Below are 24,552 nucleotides of genomic sequence, written 5' to 3' on the forward strand. Positions count from 1 at the left end.
TTTTTTAACACTGTTTATGAATAAACCCTAGCATTAAGTGGATAATATAATATAAACAAAATAGAAGATTGGATATAGTGTGTCACAATACAGACTGTCAGTGGCCCCCACCCGCACGCCACCTACCTCGCTCAACAGCGGCTCCTCCAGATGGTTGTCGGTGATGCGGGTGACCGTGGTCTCAGTGAAGGTGGACTTGGTGATGGTCTCCGTGACCAGCCCGAGCCCCGTGGGCGGCGGCGGCAGCGGCACGTCGGGCGGCGGCGCGCGCTGCACCGTGATGGTCACCCCGCCCGGCGCCACCGCGCCCGCCGCCGCGCCCCCCGCGCTCCCCGCGCTGCCGCCCCCGCCCAGGAAGTGCGCCGGGATCATGGCCTGGAACTCCTCGCTGGTGATGGGCCGCGGTATCGGCTGCGCAAAGGCTCAACGGTTCAACCACTGCCACAAAAGCCAACCAACCTGCCCCGAGACTCCGCAACTAGCCTAACCTTACCTAACCTAAATTAACCTAACTTACCCATCCGGGATCGGAAGAATACTCCTATTGCGTAATAGCCGGGGATCAGGCTACTGGGATCACTGCAACCTGTGTACATCTATTGTGGTAATGGGCAGGATAGGAGAATAGAAACTCAGCACTCTATTCTGGCAAACATGCTTCTTATCTTTCACATTAAAGAATTATTTCATAGAAACATACTGATTCCTTCTGACTTTTGAAAAGTCTGGATTCAACTTTTTAGAGTATTTAACCCTTTGAACGCGTTTAGCAAAAAATAAAAGTTGATTTAAAAAAAGCAAATTTTCCACAAAAAAAAAAGTATTCTTTAAAATTCCTTTTATTTCCTTTTATTTGCCTTGGACATGCTTGTAAAAGCCATGGACTATTCATATAGTTGTAGTCGATTTACGCATCCAAAGGGTTAAAAAATATATTTACATTTTTATGTGTTTTCACTGGGATCTCCCGTATCGAGAGCACATTTTACAACACACATTCTATAAATCATTACAAAAAAAACAAAAATCAATACTCTCCATTCCGCTGAATATTATGAACTTACCAGAAACTTACATTATTTAAAAATAAACATGCATTATTACATTTTTTCAAAAGCGGCCAACTTATCTATGCATATGTCGCCCTATCACTGCAAAAAAAACTTAGCCTAAATTTAAGTAGGAAAGCCATTGTGACAATTTTTTTGTATTATCTTATTGATACCCTTCGCGCATTATATTCTTTTTCAGATCAACATAATATAAACTTGATTGTTATTTATATCAAATGTAATCAGCCTTGCGTTTAATATACTAGTCAAGGGTGATATTAAATAAATACATATTACAGTAAAAAAATCACTAATATTAATTTTAAATATATATTTTTAATGTTGACTTGTGAAATAAATATTGTCTTTGAATGTCACAATAATTTCCCCCCTGAAATAATGTAGCATTTACACAAGGACAATTGAGATGCCAGTCCACTGAGGCTAACCAGAAAATATAAATTTTGCATTTATGGCTGTCGTGTTAGTCCCTTTTCACCTAATTAAGTAGGTACTTGTGTAAATGTTATTTTGTGAGTGTCTATTATTCAAATTTTAACATCTGGCGATATGGTGACAGATATCAGATGGTTAGGAACTTGCGTTTGCGACAGCTCAACAGACAAGTCGATCCAGCGTAAGATGGATTGGCTTTGAAACTTGGAAAGTGTTCTGGCGGATTGGTTTTGTGTAAATGCTGCATTTTGTATGCTAGTTTGACAGATGAGACAATACATTTTAAGTAGAAAAAAATATTTTTAAAGTAGAAATGAAAAATAATTATTTTTGAAAGAGACATGCTAATTTAACAAATTATATGGTTACAGTGATGCCTCACATAACGAACTTTGTCTACAACAAATTTTCTGTTCGTCAATCAAGCGATTCATACAACGAATCTCGCTTCACACAACGGACTATATTGTAACAAAAAGCTGACAACTGAAGAGCTCCAAGCACTTCTAGTCCAGCGACATGATGAAGCTCAAAGGGAAGTTTCATCTGACAACGAGGGGTAATCAAATGGACCAATCTCAATTGCTAACATCAAGGATATCCTGGTGAAATGGGGAGAGGTTCAGGAGTTTACCAAAACTCCCTATCCAAACTCAGCTGAGGCCAACAGGATCAACCATCTCTACGATGACACCCTTGCCCGTTATTTCCGGCAGGTGTTGAAGAAGCGGAAGAAACAGACGACCTTGAAAAATTGTTCATGAAGCTAGCAGCCAAGAAGCAAAGGATGGTACAAAAGTATTTGACCCTACAAGTCTCAGTAGACTCTCCTATATCTAAGTCTAACTGAAAAAAAAAAAAAACAAGAGTATCTTTTTCATGTTACAATACCATATTTTATACTACAGAATGAATAATTTTTTTAAATGTGTATTGTTATTAGAAAACGCACATAAAAAACTTGCTTCTGGAAAGAATCAAGTACATTATACGAGACATGACTGTATTTGTTAAAATAGACATCAAAGCTGGATAGTTGAGTATTTAATTGTACATTCGGAGTTATAAGATTAAATAAAATATATGAAAAAACCTAAACATCTAATACAGAATCACGAACAAACATAGCATAAACAAAAGAAGATAAAACTGACAAAAATCACTGGTTTCATACACAATTTAGTTAAAAAATATCTCTTACAGAAGAATGAATGAGTGACAAGCATTTTTTCGTAATTGCGATATGGATGGTAAAAGATTTTTTTTTTTAAATATGTTGTTTTGAAAAACTAACCTGAGCGTCGTCCTGGAATACCTCGCTGGTTGAGTCGGCAGAGGGAATGCCTTTAGGAGGAAGGGTGCTCACTTTGGGAGCATTTGGAGCCGGCTGACTGCTATTCTCCACAATCGGAATACCCAGGGTGTTCTACAATGAATATTTGATGATATTTAAAGCAGCTGTAGCAATTCCTGCAATCAACCCTTCGCCCAAGTTGCTCGTACCGCATACGGGCAAAAAAGATGGGCCTTTGCGGATTTGCCCGTACCTGGTAGGGGCACCCCAGCAAAAAATAGCTATGGGCTAGAAATACTAAATGGAAAACCTTTGAGTTTCTAATATCAGTTTTAAAAGAAGTTACAAATTTCTCTTAGTTTAAACACTAAATAAAATCTGTAAAATATTGTTATTCAATGCCTTACATTAAATCATTATCAGAAATTTAAAAAAAATGCCTTTTTCAAGTAAATCTTTTCCATTTGATCACTCGGTGTTAAAAACCTTTTTTTTTTAAAAGATTTTTTGAACTACAATGGCAACGCCATAGCGCTTATAGCATTGTATAAAGTTTACTAAACATAAAGTTTATATTTAAATTGTAGATTGAAGCATCTGTAACTTCTAAAACTTATCGTAACAAAATATAATATCCAAGTGGTAAAGTACTTTCTTCATAATTTAATCCTATTTTACCACAAAGTGAATGCCGAAACAATAAATAACAATTATTTTTTTAGTGTACCTCAGGAGAAAGGCTGGAGAATCGTCTGGGCGCCGGTTGCGGCGCGTGGTTGGGCACCTGCTGCTGCTGGGCGGCGCCGAACAGCTGCGGCTGGCTGGAGGCGAGCCCCTGCTGGCCGGGGCCCTGCTGCGGGCCAGCCGGGGGCTGCTGCGTCGGCGCCTGGGCCTTGCTGCTGGGCAGCGTGTTGAACTGGCCCTGCGCGGCCGGGTGCTGCAGGTTGTTGGTCTGGATGCCGACCTTCTGCAGCACGGCGTCCTCGGTCATTGAGCGTCGATATGTCGGATAGCCTGGAATGGTTAGAAAAACAAACATTACATTGTGTTACTCGTATAACTGTTTTTAAATAAGTCAAATTTTAAAAAATTAAGGAAATTTGTACTAGAAACTACTGAGATGCGAATGCTTAGATGGTCAGCTGGAGTGTCCCTCAGAGAAAAAATAGTTCATACATTCGTGGAAGCCCGGCTGTAACAGGCATCAATAGTAAGGTAGATAAGGCAATTAAGATGGCATGGGCACATAGAACATAGATAGATTTACAATAGTAAACCAGGCGATTGCCGTGGATCTTCCTCAAAAGATATCTAGAGGCAATATTGATACACACTTATTAAAAAGGACCGTTTTTCCAAAAAAAAAATCTTCATCATTTTTACAACATTTTGAGTGTGTCCAAATACTTGTTCACAAAATCTGGATTATCTCCAATTACAGGAGTTATTTTCATATTATTTTTTGACATCTCATCAAAGATGAAGAAGAATATGGAAGTCTGGGCATTTACGGGGCTTACGACCGTCATAGGCTGGTTTAAGTGATCACTTTACACACGTGTAACATTCACCAATTCTACCCATTATTGACATTAGTTTACACATAGAAAAATCTCAGCAATAAAATGGTTAGTCCAACATGGATACATATTGCCACAAAGCAACTCCCGAATCGATTATCGATTTTTAGTTTTTTTAAATTAAAAGAATTTTTTTTTTCAATTTACAAAACATAAAATACAATTATTACATTTAGATTATGAGTAGGTCAATCCTTTTAGGCCACAATATGAGTCTTTAGAAGATCATACAAATGACCATTTATTTCAAAAGTTATGAGACCAAACAGTGTTAATTTGTTATGTTAAGAAAAGAACAATCATGTGTAAGCCGTTTGCGCGGAAAGGGTGAAAGCTTCTGAATACTTACTGGAATTCTGTGGAATAACCGGGGTCTCCCTTTCAACGACAAGCCGCACGAACCTCTCGTGTCCGGTTAGAAGGGCCACTGCTTGCTCGTGACGAGCGTGAGCCATCTCTGTACCATTGATCTATTTAAAGTAATCAATACAAATTAGAAAATAATAATAATCAGAATAATTTCGGATGATTTATAATGCTCCATTTTCGTAAAATACTACATAAAGGGCACTTCACTGTGATAGAATTGCGGAAAAGGAGATTGTAAAAATACATTATCAAACAAAAACATTTTCACTTTTTTCTAAAGATCATCTCACTCTCACTGTTTCTATCTGCAAATGGAAGAGCATTTCACGACATTGGTCTTGCAACAGAAAAGGCACGCTTGCCTTTAGAGCGCTGGTTGCGAGCTGGTAAGACCAATCTTCCCATGGCAGTTGTTGTAGCCGATTGAAGCGTGAGATGTCTATCAACTGATTCGTCTGGAATACCCAGACCTTTAAGGTACTTTCAAACCATTTTATGTATTGATTTGGCAAGAGTACACACAGTTTATACTCAAATGTAACCAGTGCAGTTCATGAAGTAGTGGAGTGATGAGGCTGAATTAAAAAATTTAAAAAATCAGTCTTGCTGCAGCATTTAATACTGATTATAGTCAAGTCATTTGATTATTTGGTAGACCTGTGGAAATATACCGTTACAATAATCGACTATATACTAGAATTGCATTTATCAATTGATAGGCAGCATCAAAAGATGATTTCTAGAAATTGCTCTTGATATACCTTAATAACCATACATTAAGGACAGAAATATGCACAGTTCAAATAAATAAATAATTATGAACACTTACCGACACAACTTTGTCTCCAACTTGTAATTTTGCATCTCTGGCGGCCGCTCCGTTTGGAGATATGCGAGAGACATATATAGCTTCACTGCCATCCTGCCAAACACACAAATTTAACATTTTAACCACCTATCCTTTTGACATAATTTTTTTGATTTGTTTCTGTTGAAACATTTACAATATATACCTAGATATATCGTCCTTCATTTTAAGTCCAGTGTCTAATCAAAAAAGTCATGTAATTTTACAAATCCTTTGGCCTAAATGAACCATTTTTTTGATAATTACCGTAGAACGGGTTCTTGAACTTTGATGTGTTACTTGAGCCCAGTACAAAAAATAGATTAAAATCTGTATTTGGTCTACAATAATGAATGTATCGTGACAATAAGTGTCACCTGTCAGGGAAACAATAAATCATGTCGATACGTTCATTATTGTAGACCAAATACAGATCTAAATATTTTTTTTGTACTGGGCTCAAGTAACACATCAATGTTCAAGTACCCCCGTTCTACGGTACTGGAAATTGACTTACAATTGAAATGTAATTATTGCTTGAATTTTACAAGAATTTGTATCTTTTATCGATAACAATAGATATTTTTATCGATAACAATAGGTAATGTTTGATAACAATAAGCGATAAATGACATAATGAGAATATTCTACTGTATATACAACAAGATGTTGGATGGGTTTCATATTTGAATAACAACTTACTTTAAATGGCGGTGAGCCCTTTCCTCCCGCTATGCTGAATCCAAGACCGTGTCCGTCCCTGATAAGTGTCGTATGAACCAGGATCTTCTGCATATATACTGAAATCAAATATGTTTCTATAAAGGCGTGTGATCAAATTATAACACATTTTTGTCGAGAGGTTTTTTCAGCACCCCGACCCTAATTAGTAAACAAATTTAGGTCACATACTAATCACAGGTAACCGAAAACCCAATTCCGATCAGTTTTGTTTGTTTTTCAATGTTTTTTGTCGTCTCTCGCGCTCTATTCAATGTAAGCAAATAGAACTATAAGCGTCTCCCGCTCTCTACCAACTGTATGTAAAAGACGCTTTTAAATGTTTCCCGCAAACAATGTGATAATAAGGAATGTACATTTGACAATGTTTTATCGGTATTGTAATTTGTGATGTCATACAAATGTATATACATAAAATACAAACAGTTTGTATTTTTGCCTGTTGATGAGAACATCTGTAGTTCTCAAAACTTTTCTTATATCTTTTACTATGTGAAAGCAAGGTGATAAGTCCGACGCTTTAGGTACTAGTCATAGAATAATATTTCATATTTACAACATTTTGAGTCCAAATATTCTCATATATGGATTTTCTCCATTTAGGAGTTATTTTAATATTTTGACATCTCAACGTAGATGAAGAAGAATATGGAGGCCTGGGTATTTAGAGTAAAAGAATAAAAAAATTACTGGTTAAATTAAGCTACAAACAACAACAAAAATCAGGTATTTCCCAGTATGTAAAAAAATCCAATGTTCTAAAAAATATTTTGAATAAATAAATAAATTTACTTTATGTATTAATTTTAAATCAAATACAGATTTTTGAGTCTACTAAGTTGTATTTTATTAACAAAAACATATAAAAAAAATATATTGTGACAATTGTTTCGCCTTGTTAGGGCATTATCAAACTAATGTCAATGCCCTAAGAAGGCGAAAAAATTGTCATAATATAATTTTTTTATGTGTTTTTGTTAATAAAATACAACTTAGTAGACTCAAAAAATCTGTGTTTGATTTAAAATGAATACTTAAATAAAAATGGAGTTCTACAAATTAAACGCCAAATCAATGAATAAATAAATTTACCTTGCGCTGGAGGAGGGGTCTGCTGAGGGCTGGGAGTGGATTTCTTCTCTACGGCTTGTTGCGCATATTGGTTGGTAATCACAAGCGGACTTAACTTCTTGCCCGTCAGCACCTGAAAACATTCCATTAGTCGATTATACCACTCATAAAATCAGTGTCATAGATGTTTCGCTGTATTATGGCCCAACATCTATACATATCAAAGGTATATCGGTAGTTTAAAGGCAAAGGGGTATATCTGTCTTAGACCAAATTTTACAGGACAGCAAAAACAAACTTGTGAAATTAAATATTTTTTTCGGATGGCATATGTACATATCTTAAAAAAACTAAATAAGTATTGCAACTACAGCTATATCCTTTCCCTGGATTATGGAATACACTATTTTAGAGGTTTTGTGGAACAAACTTAGAAAATGAAGAATTTGACAGATATACCCCTTTGCCATTACACTACCGATATCTGCTATATTTTGTCATTATATCTATAAATATTATTTCAGTATATCTTGACACAACATCTATACATATCATTGGTATTCCGCTATATCTTGACATAATATCTATACATGTCATAGGTATTTCACTTAATTTTGATACAGTAGGTATCTATACATATCCAAGGTATCTGACAATTTTTTGTCATTACATCTATACATCGCTCACTCTTTTCAACAACGTCATATATAAAAAAACTTGATTTTTCAGAAGATCGTTTTAAAATATAATAAAATGTATTAAAAATAAATATCAAGCAACAGATCTTTTTAGGTAAAACCTGAAGGTTTTTTCTCGATTTTGAAAAATATTAAGGTTATTTAAAAAAATAATTAATACCTTTTGTTAACAATGCAAAAAGAACACTTTCTGCCCTGTACCGGGTAAATATTAAGTTAAAAATATGCCGCTTTTGGTGGGATATAGTACATTTTCAGGACATTCCGAAAACATGCACAACTAAAAATTAACAATTTTTTATATATGACGTTGTTGAAAAGAGTGAGCGACATGTCATAGGTATTTCAATATATCTTGACATATATCTATGCATGTGATTTATTTTATTAACTATCATATCAAAGGGATCTGACTATATTTTGTCATGATATTTATTAATGGCGTAGCGTCACATTATGCAGTTTGTGCTCTTGCGACTGAACATTTTTCAACCTTAATGAAAATATGACAATATTTGATATGTATCCTATCACTACTTCCATAAAAATAAAAACGAAAGAGGAATATTACTAACCATACATTTATTTTTACCCTGAGATGGGTCCGAAACATTGGAGAGTAATAATTTTACTATTTTGCATTACCTCTATGTAATGATTCAAAACATACCTGTCCATTTTCGATGATGGGAGGCTCAGGCGTTGTCAGGGACTGATGGCTGGCGGCACTCGCTGCTCTACTGTGGGATCTGCAATAATTAATTAATACAGGGTCATCAAAAAATAATGCCAACATTTAAAATAAATATTATAAAAAAACTATTAGGGGTAATTCAATGGTTTTGATCTTAAAATGTGCGGAAAAAGATTAAAAATAATTCTATGTGTTTTCTTGAATGTTTTCCGCAGATACTTTGTGGCACATTTTATAAACTTTATAAAATTAATTAACTTTGTCTTCACCACTTTTTTTTTATTAATACAATTTAACCTACCGGTTTTGACAAGAACCTTGTCATCATCAGAGTTTATTTGAATTAAAAAAAATTAAAAACATTAAAATACTCTCACCAAAAACTTCCACACACTCCGTAAAAATCCTAAAACACATTATTTAGGATTTTTACGGAGTGTGTGGAAGTTTTTGGTGAGAGTATTTTAATGTTTTTGAATTAAAATAAACCCTGATGATGACAAGGTTCTTGTCGAAACCGGTAGGTTAAATTTTATTAATAAAAAAATAATAATAATAATAAAAAGTGGTGAAAACAAAGTTAATCAATTTTATAAAATTCTATGTGTGCTCCGTTTGTCGCTCTGCAGATGTGTAGTCTATAGTTGATTTCTGGCCACGTACATGCAATCATTTCAGGAGTAACTGTCAAGATAGCAGCAAAAATTTGCTTCAACAGGTGATCTGAATCCCGAATCATTTCTGCGTACACAATGTTTTTAATGTACCCCCAGAAAAAGAAATCTAAAAGGTCAAAGGTCAGCACTTCTTGGAGGCCAAGCAATGGGGCCTCCTCTACCAATCCAGTTGTTGGGAAAGTGTGCGTTTAATGCACCGCGCACTTTGCGTACGCACATCAAGGTTATTCCTCCTTCTATAAAGGAATATGGAAGTCTGAGCATCCCAGGGCTAACGACCTGGCATTTGGTTGGCTCAAGTCCCAGTATTCGTTAAGTCGCAAATTAATTTTCATTAAATCGAAGTAATATTTTATGTAATTGTTTTTTTTTTAAAACACCGTTTTCGCATTGAAAAAAATAAGTTTTTCTTCGAAATAATATTATGGTTTTGAAAAGAAAAGAGTTATTGAAAGATAAGGAGTTAAAAAAATTATAAAAATATTTTTTCTATATATTCTAAAAACAAAAAGACACGTGACCTCTCTGATGGTCTGTGGTGGAATGAATGCGACATAACGAATGCTGGACCTTAAGCGATCATTTTATACACTTGTGTAACATTCACCATTCTGCCTATTATTGAATATCCATATTGCGTTGATTCTTGAAACCTGTATATATGCAATGATCTCGAAACCTTCCACATGTGGGTACGATTGTCAATATGTTTGGAAGTATGGCTGATTGTAGTACCACCAGTTGAGAACTTGGTGAAATATTTATTTAGCTTGCTTTGTAAGAACAATATTGATAAAAATATTAATATTGGAAATTATTTTTTGACATCTCATCAAAGATGAAGAAGAATATGGAAGTCTGGGCATTTACGGGGCTGACGACCGTCATCGGCTGGTTTAAGTGGCCACTTTACACACGTGTAACATTCACTAATTCAACCCATTATTGACAACCACACTACTCAAATTCTTGGAAGTTCTATATATATGAACCAATTTAGAAACCTTGTTCTTGAATCACTAGAACTTCACTAGAGACATCTATTGGTGAGATGTAAAGAAGCTTTTTTATTATATGAAAATAATATGAAAATAACTTCCATATTCTTCTTCATCTTTGATGAGATGTCAAAAAATAATATGAAAATAACTCCTGTAATTGGAGATAATAAAGATTTTGTGAACAAGTATTTGGACACACTCAAAATGTTGTAAATATTGGAAATAATAAAATGTTGTTTATCATTAATTAAATTAATTATTCTATTTTATCCTTTACAGTTTTGTGGCAAATATTCATGCTGAATGCGAAGAGTGAAGTGTGAGTTTTTTTTAATATACAATAATATTACCTTGTTGAAGCCGGAGTATCCCTTGTCACTACGAGGATTAGTGTTGGTCCACTTGCTTTCAGTACTTCCACAGCAAAATAGTGGTCTACGTCCACCACTACGGTTCCATTCACGCTGACAACCTTATCTCCCACCTGAAATGGAAATATACACAAATTACATACAACATGCCGACAAGGGTAGAATGATGCCTAATGTACATATCGCTCACTCCTTTCAAAAACGTCATAAATCAAAAATCGTCAATTTTCAGTTGTACATGCTTTCAGAATGCCCAGAAAATGTACTATATTGTAGCAAAAGCGGCATTTTTTTTACTTTATATTTACCCGCTACAGGCCAGAAAATGTTGTTTTTGCATTTTTAAGAAAATGTATTGTTTGATAATTTTTTTAAATATACTAAATATTTCTCAAATGCAGATAAAACATTCGGGTTTTACCTTAAAAGATATGTTGCACAGTAAAAAGTTCAATAAGAGGATTGATATTTATTTTTAATATATTGTGTTCTATTTTTAAAGTTTAAAAACGTTCTCCTGAAAAATCAAGTATTTTGATTTATGACGTTCTTGAAAGGAGTGAGCGATATATGTAGGGTTAAACTTATCAATGCTTTTAAATGCAAAATATTTTTAATGTCTCATTTAACCAAACTCAGCCACCAGCAAAACCTAGCCAAGTTTAGATTTTATCTCTGGAGGTCCTCACCAAAACGTTACATATCCATCATAAATGATTTTAAGTAATCAGGAATTCTAGCTTGTAAAAATTACATTTTTTATCGAGCAAAAACTCTTATTAGTATGTGAGGTCCGAATCCTGGATTATAATCCAGGATTTGGATCTCACATACTAATATAAGAGTTTCTGCTTACTAAAAAGCTTCTTTACATCTCACCAATAGATGTCTCTAGTGAAGTTCTAGTGATTCAAGAAAAAGGTTTCTAAATTGGTTCATATATACAGAACTTCCAAGAATTTGAGTAGTGTTTTGTTTTTTTTGTTTTTATTTATTTATTTATTTTCATAATACATAGATACATTCAATATACATATTCATTTCATATACACATTTATTATACGTATTACGGCTCTTTAGGCATGGCCTGTGTGGTCGTCAATAATGGGTAGAATTGGTGAATGTTACACGTGTGTAAAGTGATCACTTAAACCAGCCTATGACGGTCGTCAGCCCCGTAAATGCCCAGACTTCCATATTCTTCTTCATCTTTGATGAGATGTCAAAAAATAATATGAAAATAAATCCTGTAATTGGAGATAATCCAGATTTTGTGAACAAGTATTTGGACACACTCAAAATGTTGTAATTTTCATTTTTATTATTTTTTAGCTTAAAATTTGAGCAGTTAATTTTATTTATAACATTTTGTGTGTGTCCAAATACTTGTTCACAAAATCTGTATTATCTCTAATTATAGGAGTTATTTTCATATTATTTTTTGACATGTTATTTTATGTCTAAAAATAATATGAAAATAACTCCTACAATTGGAGATAATCCAGATTGGTGTGATTTGATGATTTCATATTGGTTTAAACAGGATTGGGCACGTTTTATCGCAATTTTAATAAAGATTTCGATAGAATACAGTAAATAAAACAGATTTGCATTTAAATTCTTTTTGCGCAGTATTGGAAATGTAACTTTTTGATGAGGACCTCCACATTTGTTCTTCTCCCTATTACTCCTCATTACTGAGGGTTGTGACCCTCGTAGAAGCAATGACTCTTCTCCAGTTATCCTTTTTTTAAATAAATAACCCTTAAAGCTTCTATTTTAGAGGCTTGTTTGCAGGTAGGATAGTGAGGATAGGGAAGGTAAATGTGAAAAATACATCACAAACACACAGACCATTTGGAAATAAATATATCGTGAATTCATTTTGCAATTGGCAGGAATCTAACCCGCGATGCTTGTTTCGCAGTCGAGCCTGTACCCACCGACGCCAGAGCGCCTATCATTAATTTATTTTTAGTAAGTTGACAAAAAAAAAATGGAATGAAAGGAATGTAAGGCTGAACGAGGAATAATTGAAAAGATTAGGAAGAGTTCTTTATGGTGGTACGGGCATGTGGAGCGAATGGATAATTAGAGAATGACTAAGAAAATATATGTGGCGAATGTGAGAGGGAAAACAGAACGAGGACAACCGAAAAAGACTTGGCACGATCAGATCAATCAGAAAAACATAAAATCTGGCGGTGCCAAAAGTCTGCGTAATCAAAGGGGCATGTATGACTAGATGTATGGATGTGAAGGAGGCGAGGAGTGTATGTCAGGACAGAAGATTGTGGTGTTTCATCCTCTCTGCCTACCCCTGCGGAGAAACAGTGCGATGGTAGTAGTAGTAGTGAGTTGACAAATATGTCCAAATGATATGTGATGAATGTGTGTACGCACCCTGAGGCCAGCGTTGTGCGCGGGCCCGTTGGGCGTCACGCGGGAGATGAAGATGCCGTCGTCGTCACCCCGGAAGGGCGTGGAGCCCCGCCCGCCCGCGATGGACAGCCCCAGGCCCCCGGCCGCGCGGGAGATGCGGATCTCGTACTGCGTCGCCGACTCCGCCAGCGAGCGGTTGTCCAGCCCGTCGTGAGCTGGGGAAGAACAAAACACACATTTATACATTACTGACATACCAACATAGGGGAAGTTTACCACTCTCCTTGTATCATTGTTCACTTTGTGTAATACCACTTTTTTTTATTTATAGGAATAACCCGCAAAGCCTCTATTAGAGTCTTTATATTATTTTATTATATATATATATATATATATATATATATATATATATATATATATATATATATATATATATATATATATATATATATATATATATATATATATATATATATATATATATATATATATAAGAAAAATTGTAGCAAAAAAAATATTTCTATCGCGTGCTGTCATTATTAAGGTATCCAACTGTTATATTATATATTACTATGACAAGGTCATGTTTCGATAGAATTTAAATATAGCAATAGCGTAAAATCGTGACGAAAAAAAAAGTGATTTTTTTTTTCATTTTTTCTTGATACTCAATTAAGCTCGCAGTGCAATCGCGATCACAGTACTTCCTACAGAATTAAGTAATAATGGCGAATGATCTAAACACACATACACACCCACGGCTGAACAAACCATTCTGTGATTGATGGGAGGCGAAAAAATATTTACGTACATAAATCATGCTGAAGAAATTCCAATGAGGAGCGAATACCGTTGGCCAAATCTATTTTAAATTATGCGAGAGATATTTGCGTTGATCAATTTCGTCGGATTCGTTACGTTAAGTTTTTTTTTGTTCATATTACCACTATCCTCCACATTTCCGCCTCCGTAGTGTAATGGTCAGCGCGCTCGTCTACCGTTCTGGAGGTCCCGGGTTCGATTCCCAGAGGGGGGTCTAATAAATATAAGTGATTTTTTCACTCTAATATTTATTCAATATTACCCACTGGTACCTGAAGCGGAGGGCTGATCACCTTTCCTTCGTGTGTTAAAGATTAAGATAACACTGCGTTTATATGGTGCAGTGCCCTATGCACCATTGGGGTGCGGATAAGGGTTCGAATGAATTACCACTATCACTAAAACTCGTAATATTCTCACGCGACGAATTTCACCGTCTATCATTTTGGATTCGTCCAAAAAATGAGTTTGAATTACCTATCATCCGAGTGACTCTGAAATATTGCTACAGCTTATACAGCACCGCTTATCATAGCCCCCCATCTTTAAAAGTTTACTGGGTTTACTTTTTATGTTTAAAGTAACTATAATTTCATGTAATTCATGAGTGAAAATTCTAGGCAAAAACACTTGCTAAAAAAAGAGAAAGATTTATCACCCAATTTATGTAATTTTGTACTTGTGTGTGGGTTTAATCTTTATGGGCAAAGTTACTATAATTTCACATAATTCGTAAGTGAAAATTCTGGGCGAAAACACTCGTTAAAAACATTATGTTATTTTCCCCAATTTCATTATTTCGTACTTCGTCGTATGATTTGAACGCACGAGTGAGACTCGTAATTTTGACTTTCGGGGCACGCGACGAGTCAGACTCGTCATTCCATCCGAATGGGTTACATAACTAGATATCTAGACTCGTACAGTTAGCGATAAACGCGAATCGACACTCAATAACAATACCCTGTTTACTATCAGGTTCATACAAGAAAAGGTCAGCTTTTAATTAGCATGCCGCCTCCGTAGTGTAATGGTCAGCACGCTCGTCTACCGTTCTGGAGGTCCCGGGTTCGATTCCCAGGGGGGGTCAAATAAATATAAGTGATTTTTTCACTCTGATATTTATTCAATATTACCACTAACCTCCACATTTCCGCCTCCGTAGTGTAATGGTCAGCGCGCTCGCCTACCGTTCTGGAGGTCCCGGGTTCGATTCCCAGAGGGGGGTCTGATAAATAAAAGTGATTTTTTCACTCTAATATTTATTCAATATTACCCTGGACTGGTACCTGAAGCGGAGGGCTGATCACCTTTAATTTGTAATTTAATCGATCAAGATAACGCTGTGTTTGTATAATGCAGTGCCCTATGCACCATTGGGGTGTGGATAAGGGTTTGAATTGAAAAAAATTGAATTTAACTAGCAAGTTCAGGTAAGAAAGGGTCGACGAAAATGCGAGATGTGAAGAAAAAAGTAGCAAAAAGACCCGCTACTTTCTAGAGAAAACAGCCGTTTAATTCGGTTCGCTGTGCTGTACCGCGATTCTGGTAATTAGCACCCGGAACCACAAATCGAGAAAAGAGTCGGAATCATTGAAGAAAGGTCACGACAGAAGATCGATATGTTTCGCTGAAACGTTACACCCGCTGTCTTTCACTGCTGCTGACATGCGATGTGAAAGTTCAATAAAAATAAAAATACAGTAAAACCTTGATATAACGGACCACTTGGGAGGAGGGGTGTCCGTTAAAGCCGAGAGTCCGTTATATACGTCCTTATTCTCCTTCCTGCTAAATATATTATTTTATACCATACCCTTTTTTTAATCTCTGAATGTTTTTTAATAGTTTTATAACATAAATGTGGAATTGTTTAATTGGCTTTTTTTTAACGTAACTATTTTTGTTAATGTAATGTTTATAATTGTTAATGTAACTATTGTTTATTATATATATTTTTAATATGTAAAGCTGTACAATTCCCGAACAAATAAAATAAAAATAAAATATAAAAATAGGTCTGAAAGAAATCAAAAAACCTTTTTTTGTTGTTGAAAATATGAACTGTATTTAGATATAAGTAAACAATCTTCTAACCTTTATCCGCACCCAATGGTGCATAGGGCACTGCATCGTATTGACGCAGTGTTATCTTGATCGATCACTCGCTTCAGGGACCAGTCCAGGGTAAGGTCCAGTAAAGTGTAAAATCAATAATATTTATTTTGACACCCGCCTGGAAATCGAACCCGGAACCTCCAGCACGGTAGCTAAATACGCTAACCATTACACCACGGAGGCGGACAAAACAATACCCAAGTACGTAAACAATACAAAGGACAAATAAAATTATATTTATTGTCTTCGGATACATGTGTCGCTTACTTTCAAAATCCGCCGAATCCAATTTTATAAGATTTTAAAATAAATACTCTATCGGAATGCCAATTGTGGGTTTTAGTGTTTAAAATATTTATATACTTGAATACCCTACTAAAAAATACTTAAAAACAGCGTCGTATTTCAAATTACCCTATATTCATGGAACTTGCCTTCTGACCCGTATCGGCCAATCAGAGAACGGGGATAGGTCAAAAATTAAGATGACGTCATTATTGGTTTGAGACTCGTGTTTTTTTTATTTTTAATCTAAAAAAATGGGAAAAATCTCTATTTCATAATATTTTATCTAAAGATAGAGAAATCTTTGAAACATAAACGTTACCCGGAGAATTTTGCAATTTTTTGTAAAATCGACTTACATGGATTTGGCGGATTTTGAAATTAGGCGACACACATCAACTCTCTTAAATTATCGGCTGCGGAAACGGGTTTGAATGAAAAATGAAAAATAAATATTTTATTTAAACACATCGCTCACTCCTTTCAAGAACGTCATAAATCAAAAAACTTGATTTTTCGGGAGAACGTTTTTAAAGTTTAAAAATATAACACAATGTTTTAAAAATAAATATCAAGCCACTTATTGAACTTTTTACTTTGCAACAGATCTTTTTAGGTGAAACCTGAAGGTTTTTTCTCCATTTGAAAAATATTTAGTAAATTTAAAAAAATAATTAAACAATACCTTTTCTTCAAAATGCAAAAACAACATTTTCTGCCCTTTAGCGGGTAAATATTAAGTTAAAAATATGCCTCCTTTGCTGGGATATAGTACATTTTCTGGGAATTCCGAAAACATGCACAACTGAAAATTGACGATTTTGATTTATGACGTTCTTGAAAGGAGTGAGCGACATGAGAAATAAACGATAAAATTGAGTAAACGTAAATTATTGTTAAAACAATAATATATGAAAATACTGGAAAAAACTCGGTCATTGAATACATTTTTTAATTAACCCGTAAACCAGTTATGTGGGAAGAATTGGAATGAATTGGATAAAAACCGCTTTATTTCTATTGTCAAATTATAACAACAGTTTTACGAGATTCCCGTTCAAAATTCACCTCGCTCAATTGAGATAACTTCATTTTGAGTGCGTCCAAATTATTGTCGACAAATCGTTGTATTTCCCACGCTTCAGAGTAGTTATTCATATCAAGATTTTCATTTTTAATTAATGTTTTACTTAGCAAATACCACTATTTCTTAAAATCTACTGTGACACGTCGGCTGTCCAAACTCAAAACACAGTAAGGGACATTTTTTGTAGTACGTTTTTTTGCATTTTTGGACTAAGTAGATTCTACTTAGTCGAAAAATGCAACAAAAAAAAACGTAAAAAAAAATCCCTTACTGTGTTTTAAGTTTGGACAGCCGACGTTTTTCGATGCATTCCGCATTATTTTCGAGAGAATATTATTTTTTGACATCTCATCAAAGATTAAACAGAATATGCATGTCTGGGCATTTACGGGGCTGACGACCGCCATAGGCTGGTTTAAGTGTTGCAAAGTGTATGGTGGTTTTATATTCTTCTTCATCTTTGATGAGATGTCAAAAAATAATATGAAAATAACTCCTGTAATTGGATATAATCCAGATTATATCCAATTACAGGAGTAATAAATATTTTTCAAATGGAGAAGAAATATTCAGGTTTTACCTAAAAAGATCTATTGCACAGTAAAAATTTAAATAAGTGGCTTGATATTTATTTTTAATGCATTGTATTTTATGTTTGAACTTTAAAAACGTTCTCCTGAAAAATCCAGTTTTTTGATTTATGACGTTCTTGAAAGGAGTGAGCGAAGTGTTCTATTTTATACTCAAATCATTTTAGTAGTGGACGGTATACATTTTAGCATTGGATATTACTTAGCACTGTTCAAGGATTTCCTTGTGATAATAGAAAGAAACTCAAAGACATGATAATAGACTTCGCCTCATAGGGAGTTATTTCATTTAGTTGTCAACATTATCGATACAATTAAGAGAGCTGTGTTAAGATGGCATGGCCATGTGGAACGAATGAGTGAGAGAAGAACGCTTAAAACAAATATATTTAACAAATGTTGACATCTCAACATAGATGAAGGAGCATATGGAAGTCTTAGAACATTTTGAGTGTGTCCAAATACTTGTTCACAAAATCTGGATTATCTCCAATTACAGGAGTTATTTTCACATTATTTTTTGACATCTCATCAAAGATGAAGAAGAATATGGATATATATATACGATAAGAGTTAACAAATATGGCACTAATATAAGAGTTTCTGCTTAATAAAAAGCTTCTTTACATCTCACCAATAGATGTCACTAGTGAAGTTCTAGTGAATCAAGAACAAGGTTTCTAAATTGGTTCCTATATATAGAACTTCCAAGAATTTGAGTAGTGTGGTTGTCAATAATGGGTAGAATTGGTGAATGTTACACGTGCGTAAAGTGATCACTTAAACCAGCCTATGACGGTCGTCAACCCCGTAAATGCCCAGACTTCCATATTCTTCTTCATCTTTAAAAAAATAATAATATGGAAGTCTTAGTATGTTTACAGGAATTATGGCCTGCCATAGGCTGGTTAAGTGATCTCTTTACACACGCGTGACATTCGCTATTCTACCCGTGAAGAAAAGTAGTCAGATCAAGAGTCGGAATAATCGGCAGGTATGTATGAGGAGAATGGTATGTACGGTATACATGCATGTGGAAGAGGCAAATATCGTTTACAAAGACAGAATGTAGTTGGAAAAAAAAACAAAGGAAGACCGAGAAAGACCGAGGAAAACTTGGCGCAATCAAGTATGTCAAATACTTGAAAGCGGCCGGGTCAGGAGTTGTAATTATCGTCGAGTGTGTATGAGGAGATGCATGAATGTGGAAGAGGTGAATAATGTTTGCAAAGACAGAATGGTGTGGCGTTCTGCTCTCTCTGCCTACCCCTGCGAGGATGCGGTGCGATGGTAAGTTAGTCAGTTAGCGGTAATTCTAGCGCATTAACGCGGGAATTTCGTTTGTAAAGCATCAAACTTGTAAAATAAACACGGGCTTCCGAGAACTCTGATAATAAAGATTGTATCTTTCAAAACACTGTCGGCACGCCATAGCACGCGGTAGCACGCGTGCCGGGGATTACGCTATACAGTCAAACCTCAATACAACGGAACTCTATTTGACGAACGTCCAATATAACGGACAAGAAATCCTGTCAAAAGTAAAAAAAAAGTCTTGTTAATATTATATATGCTTAAATTCAAGTGTCGCCGCATGTAAAAAAATAGCGGCCATGAAAATCATACGTCTATATATTTATAAACTTATTACGATTTGACATTTCGCTCACTCCTTTCAACAACGTCATATATCAAAAAACTTGATTTTTAGGATATCGTTTAACAATATAATACAAAGTATTAAAAATAAATATCAAGTCACTTATTGAACTTTTTACTGTGCAACAGATCTTTTTAGGTAAAACCTGAACGTTTTTTTTCCATTTGAAAAATATTTAGTATATTTAAAAAAAATTATTGAATACCTTTTCTTAAAAATGCAAAAACAACACTTTCTGCCCTGTAGCGGGTAAATATTGAGTTAAAATTATGCCGCTTTCGCTGGGATACAGTACATTTTTTGGACATTCCGAAAACATGCACAACTCAAAATTGACGATTTTCGGTACATGACGTTGTTGAAAGGAGTGAGCGATTTGTCGAACGTCAAATCGTTATAATTTTATTTTAATCACCTGACGATGGAATGATTTTCCGAAACCGGTAGTCACGTATAAGTGTTTATAAAAGTGGTATTACACAAAGTAGACAATGGATGATAAGGAGAGTGTTATATCATGATTTTGTTGTACTTTTTTTTCCGCACTGTAAGATGAACGGTGACAGGTTGGAGGAGGCCGAGGAAACAATGCGAAGTGAAGTGAAATAAAGGCGGGCGAAGGCGGGAAGGTGGCGAGCGACGGCTGGATGATCCACCCAAAGGCTAAATATAACCATTACGCTCAAATCTCGACATGTAGCGTAATGAGAAGGATGTGAGGTAATGCGGCAGGGTGCACCGACTCGCTATACGTGACATATGAGCGTATTTGGAGAATAATTAGGTCCAGTGAAGGACGGCTGTCCAAATTTAAAACACAGTAAGGGATTTTTTTTTGTAGTAGGTTTTTTTGCACTTTTGGAAATAAATGCAAAAAAAAAGTACTACAAAAAAATGTCCCTTACTGTGTTTTAAATTTGGACAGCCGAGGAGTTGGTGACATATCGCTCACTCCTTTCAAGAATGTCATAAATCAAAAAACGATTTTTCAGGAGAACGTTTTTAAAGTTTAAAAATATAATTAAATGTATTAAAAATAAATATCAAGCTAATTATTTAACTTTTTATAGTGCAACAGATCTTTTTAAGTAAAACCTGAATCTTTTTTCTCCATTTGAAAAATATTTAAAAAAATAATTTAACAATACCTTTCCTTCAAAATGAAAAAAACAACACTTTCTGCCCTGTAGCGGGTAAATATTAAGTTTAAAATATGCCTCTTTTGCTGTGATATAGTACATTTTCTGGGAATTCCGAAAACACGCACAACTGAAAATTGACGGTTTTCGATTTATGACGTCCTTGAAAGGAGTGAGCGATATATTAGCAACAAAAAAAACTTGCAACAGATTTAAAAAAAAGATACCTAATGGATCATTATCACACGAAAGGAATATCTAATTTAACATACTCAACCTATAAAGGATTGTATTATACTCGTTTTGTGTTCATAACAGCCGATATAATCAATATTTTCATTCATCACTTTCTTGTGGAAAATTCACCTTCGTAAATACGTTGTTTTCGTAAGTTGGTAATGAATGGCGTCACAGAGACGATAGATTTATTTTAAAATTGGTAACATTGTTAAATTATTGGCGGCTCTATTTGTCGAAGTCTATGGTCCACTCTCCCACCCCGAAGTGTTTATAACAGCCGATATAATCAATATTTTCACTCATTACTTTCATGTGGAAAATTCACCTTCGTAAATACGTTGTTTTCGTAAGTTGGTAATGAATGGCGTCACAAAAACGATAGAATAATTTTAATATTGGTAACATAGCTAAATTATTGTCGGCTCTATTTGTTGATGTATATGGTCCACGCTCCCACCCCCTCCCTTCATATTTGTATAACACAAATGGTAGTGTAATGGTAAACAAACAATCTACACTACTACCTACTACAGTTCTATAAACCATGGACAATAAACCATATGACGTCATAAAACGTTCGATGACGAAAATTTGATAACGTAAATATATTATTACCATTAAAAGGAATACGTCATAGAGAATTATTGCGAAATACTCCTTTCTTTCCTATAATTCATTCGAGTACCTTTGACCAAACGTACTATACTATTTTGTTTTACTTGTTTCTGCGTTTTTGATCTTGTGGTTCTATTTTTTTAAGTAATGTATGTATAAGATTGAAATAATGATTTAATAGTGATATTATTTTTTTAAATGTGATCGAAATGCGATCGAAATGCGATCCCTCAGACGATTGTGTGGCAAAACGATGTTTGATGTTCGAATGATGAAATAAGGAAAGAATGTAAGGCTGAGATAAGCATTATCGATAAAATTAAGAAAGGTGTGTTGAGATGGTTTGGACATGTGGAGCGTATGAGTGAAGAAAGAACGGTTAAACAAATTTATGGAGCGAATGTAGTTGGAAAAAGAAGCAGAGGACGACCGAGGAAAACTTGGCACAATCAGGTATGTCAAATACTTGAAAGCGGCCGGGTCAGGAGTCGTAATAATCGTCGGGTATGTATGAGGAGATGCATGAATGTAGAAGAGGCAAAGAATGTTTGCAAGGACAGAGTGGTGTGGCGTTCGATTCTCTCTGCCTACCCCTGCGGGGAAGCGGCGTGATGGTTAGTTAGTTAGTTATTTTTTTTAACATTTCCTCAAAGATGAAGAAGAATATGGAAGTCTGGGTATTTACGGGGCTGACGACCGTCATGGGCTGGTTTAAGTCATTACTTTACACACGTGTAACATTCACCAATTCTACCCATTATTGAAATATAATATGAAAATAACTCCTGTAATTAGAGATAATCCAGATTTTGTGAACAAGTATTTGGACACACTGAAAATGTTGCATTTAATAGTGAATCATTTCATATTCCGCATGCTTATTATATTTAAAAAAAACGTAACATTATAATCCACAGTTAATAAATGATTATTTGTAAAATGCACCACAAATATTACTATTTTTCAAGGACAGTAAAAACTACTATCAAAATTAATGCAATTATTTATTTGTACTATTTTTTATACAAATAACGTGGTATATTATTATTTTGCATCAAAATCACGTATAAGAGAGATATAACATGATAGAAATAAAAATTCGATGATGTCATTTTTGCGCAGTTTATCCCAAAATTATAATAACGCCAATTTTCTTCAATATTTTGCAATATAATTGATAAGCCGTAAAATAATATAATGGAATGTTTGGGCATACAGTGATGTAAGAAAGCAATCGATATTATTAATAGGATATAAAGCCTGAATGCCAAATGGTACAACAACAAAAAAACCTGCATTGGCTAGGTTCGTAAACACGTGACGTAATGCGATAGCATATATATTATGTATACCAGGGCTGTCCAAAACATGGCCCGAAGCTTATATTTGTGCGGCTAGCTTGGTGTTATGTTTAATCTAAGGCGAAAACGAAAAATTTCCTTCATTTATATGGGGTCTCAAATAAATTAATGAAATATTTAACCATTAATATTTTTGATATAATAATAAAAATAAAACCCTTATCCGCACCCCAATGGTGCATAGGGCACTACGTCATATAAACGCAGTGTTATCTTGATGGTTTACACATGAAGGAAAGGTGATCAGCCCTCCGCTTCAGGTACCAGTCCAGGGTAATATTGAATAAATATGACTGAAAAAATCACTTATATTTATTTTACCCACCTTGGGAATCAAACCCGGGACCTCCAGAACGGTAGCCGAGCGTGCTGACCATTACACTACGGAGGCGGACAAAATATATAATATATGTATATTTTTGATATACATAGAATTAACTTTGTGGGTAGTTAGTTTAAAATATATTTTTTTTCAAAAAAATTAGTAATGTTAGTATATAACCACTCACTGATATTTATTTACAACATTTTGAGTGTGTCCAAATCTGGATTATCTCCAATTACAGGAGTTATTTTCATATTATTTTTTGACAAAAAATAATATGAAAATAACTCATGTGATTGGAGATAATCCAGATTTTGTGAACAAGTATTTGGACACACTCAAAATGTTGTAAGTAAATTGTCTGGTCAAATTATAAGCTTAAATAATAAAAATGAAAATGGCATTTTCTGGCGTTTCTCATGTGTGCGATTATAATCCAGGATTCGGACTTCACATACTAATATAAGAGTTTCTGTGTATTTGTTAGTTTTCTTAAAAAAGTTAAAGTGCGACTCTTCAATCTATTTAGTCATTTGGATCGACCCGGGATCGTGTGTGATTTGGACAACCCTAGATACTATATATAATAGTGCGCAGCCATCGAAACAAGAAATACATGTACCTACCTACCTACCTAGTATTATACCATATTTAAATCCACAGTGCTTACATAAAAGGCAGTTATATTTTCTCTTTTAATTTAGAAGAAGAAAAGTAAGAAAGCAAGAATTTTCAATATGAAATGATACGCTTCTTTGACCTTTAAAAGCTCCGTAGATAGTGTTTAAATTTTATATTATTACACAAAAAAAAATACTATAATAAACCGTAGAACGGGGCTACTTGAACTTTGATTTGTTACTTGAGCTCAGTACAAAAAAAAATAATCTGTATTTGGTCTACAATAATGAACGTATCGTGACAATAAGTGTCACCTGTCGGGAAAACAATGAATCTTGTCGATACGTTCATAATCTATTGTAACACGTGTTTCGATGCATTTCGAATCATTTCTCAAGCACCGTTCAAAAATATGAAATCATACTTTAAAAAAAATACTTAAATTAAACTATTTAG

At 34.6% G+C, this 24,552-nt stretch overlaps 1 protein-coding gene across 17 annotated transcripts in view; it reads right to left on the bottom strand.

Moving 5' to 3' along the window:
• The window catches only part of scrib (scribble planar cell polarity protein), a 327,417-nt gene that overhangs the window by 61,848 nt on the left and 241,017 nt on the right, over window positions 1-24,552 (bottom strand). For 11 of the 17 annotated variants that reach the window (XM_088256721.1, XM_088256709.1, XM_088256715.1 and 8 more), the window contains 10 exons: window positions 13,255-13,448; window positions 10,831-10,964; window positions 8,779-8,857; window positions 7,432-7,543; window positions 6,301-6,398; window positions 5,581-5,673; window positions 4,732-4,852; window positions 3,530-3,816; window positions 2,803-2,934; window positions 127-411 (listed from right to left, as the gene is read on the bottom strand). In XM_088256721.1, the coding sequence (XP_088112847.1) occupies window positions 127-411; window positions 2,803-2,934; window positions 3,530-3,816; window positions 4,732-4,852; window positions 5,581-5,673; window positions 6,301-6,398; window positions 7,432-7,543; window positions 8,779-8,857; window positions 10,831-10,964; window positions 13,255-13,448 (1,535 nt within the window). The remainder of the gene's footprint in view (window positions 1-126; window positions 412-2,802; window positions 2,935-3,529; window positions 3,817-4,731; window positions 4,853-5,580; window positions 5,674-6,300; window positions 6,399-7,431; window positions 7,544-8,778; window positions 8,858-10,830; window positions 10,965-13,254; window positions 13,449-24,552) is intronic. The other 6 variants (XM_088256718.1, XM_088256722.1, XM_088256716.1 and 3 more) reach the window with 1 other exon arrangement.

The sequence above is a fragment of the Brachycentrus maculatus genome, unplaced genomic scaffold (genome assembly GCF_059751285.1).
Source record: "Brachycentrus maculatus isolate JH-2025_06_01 unplaced genomic scaffold, ASM5975128v1 h1tg000065l, whole genome shotgun sequence".
Classification (NCBI taxonomy): Eukaryota; Metazoa; Arthropoda; class Insecta; order Trichoptera; family Brachycentridae; genus Brachycentrus; species Brachycentrus maculatus.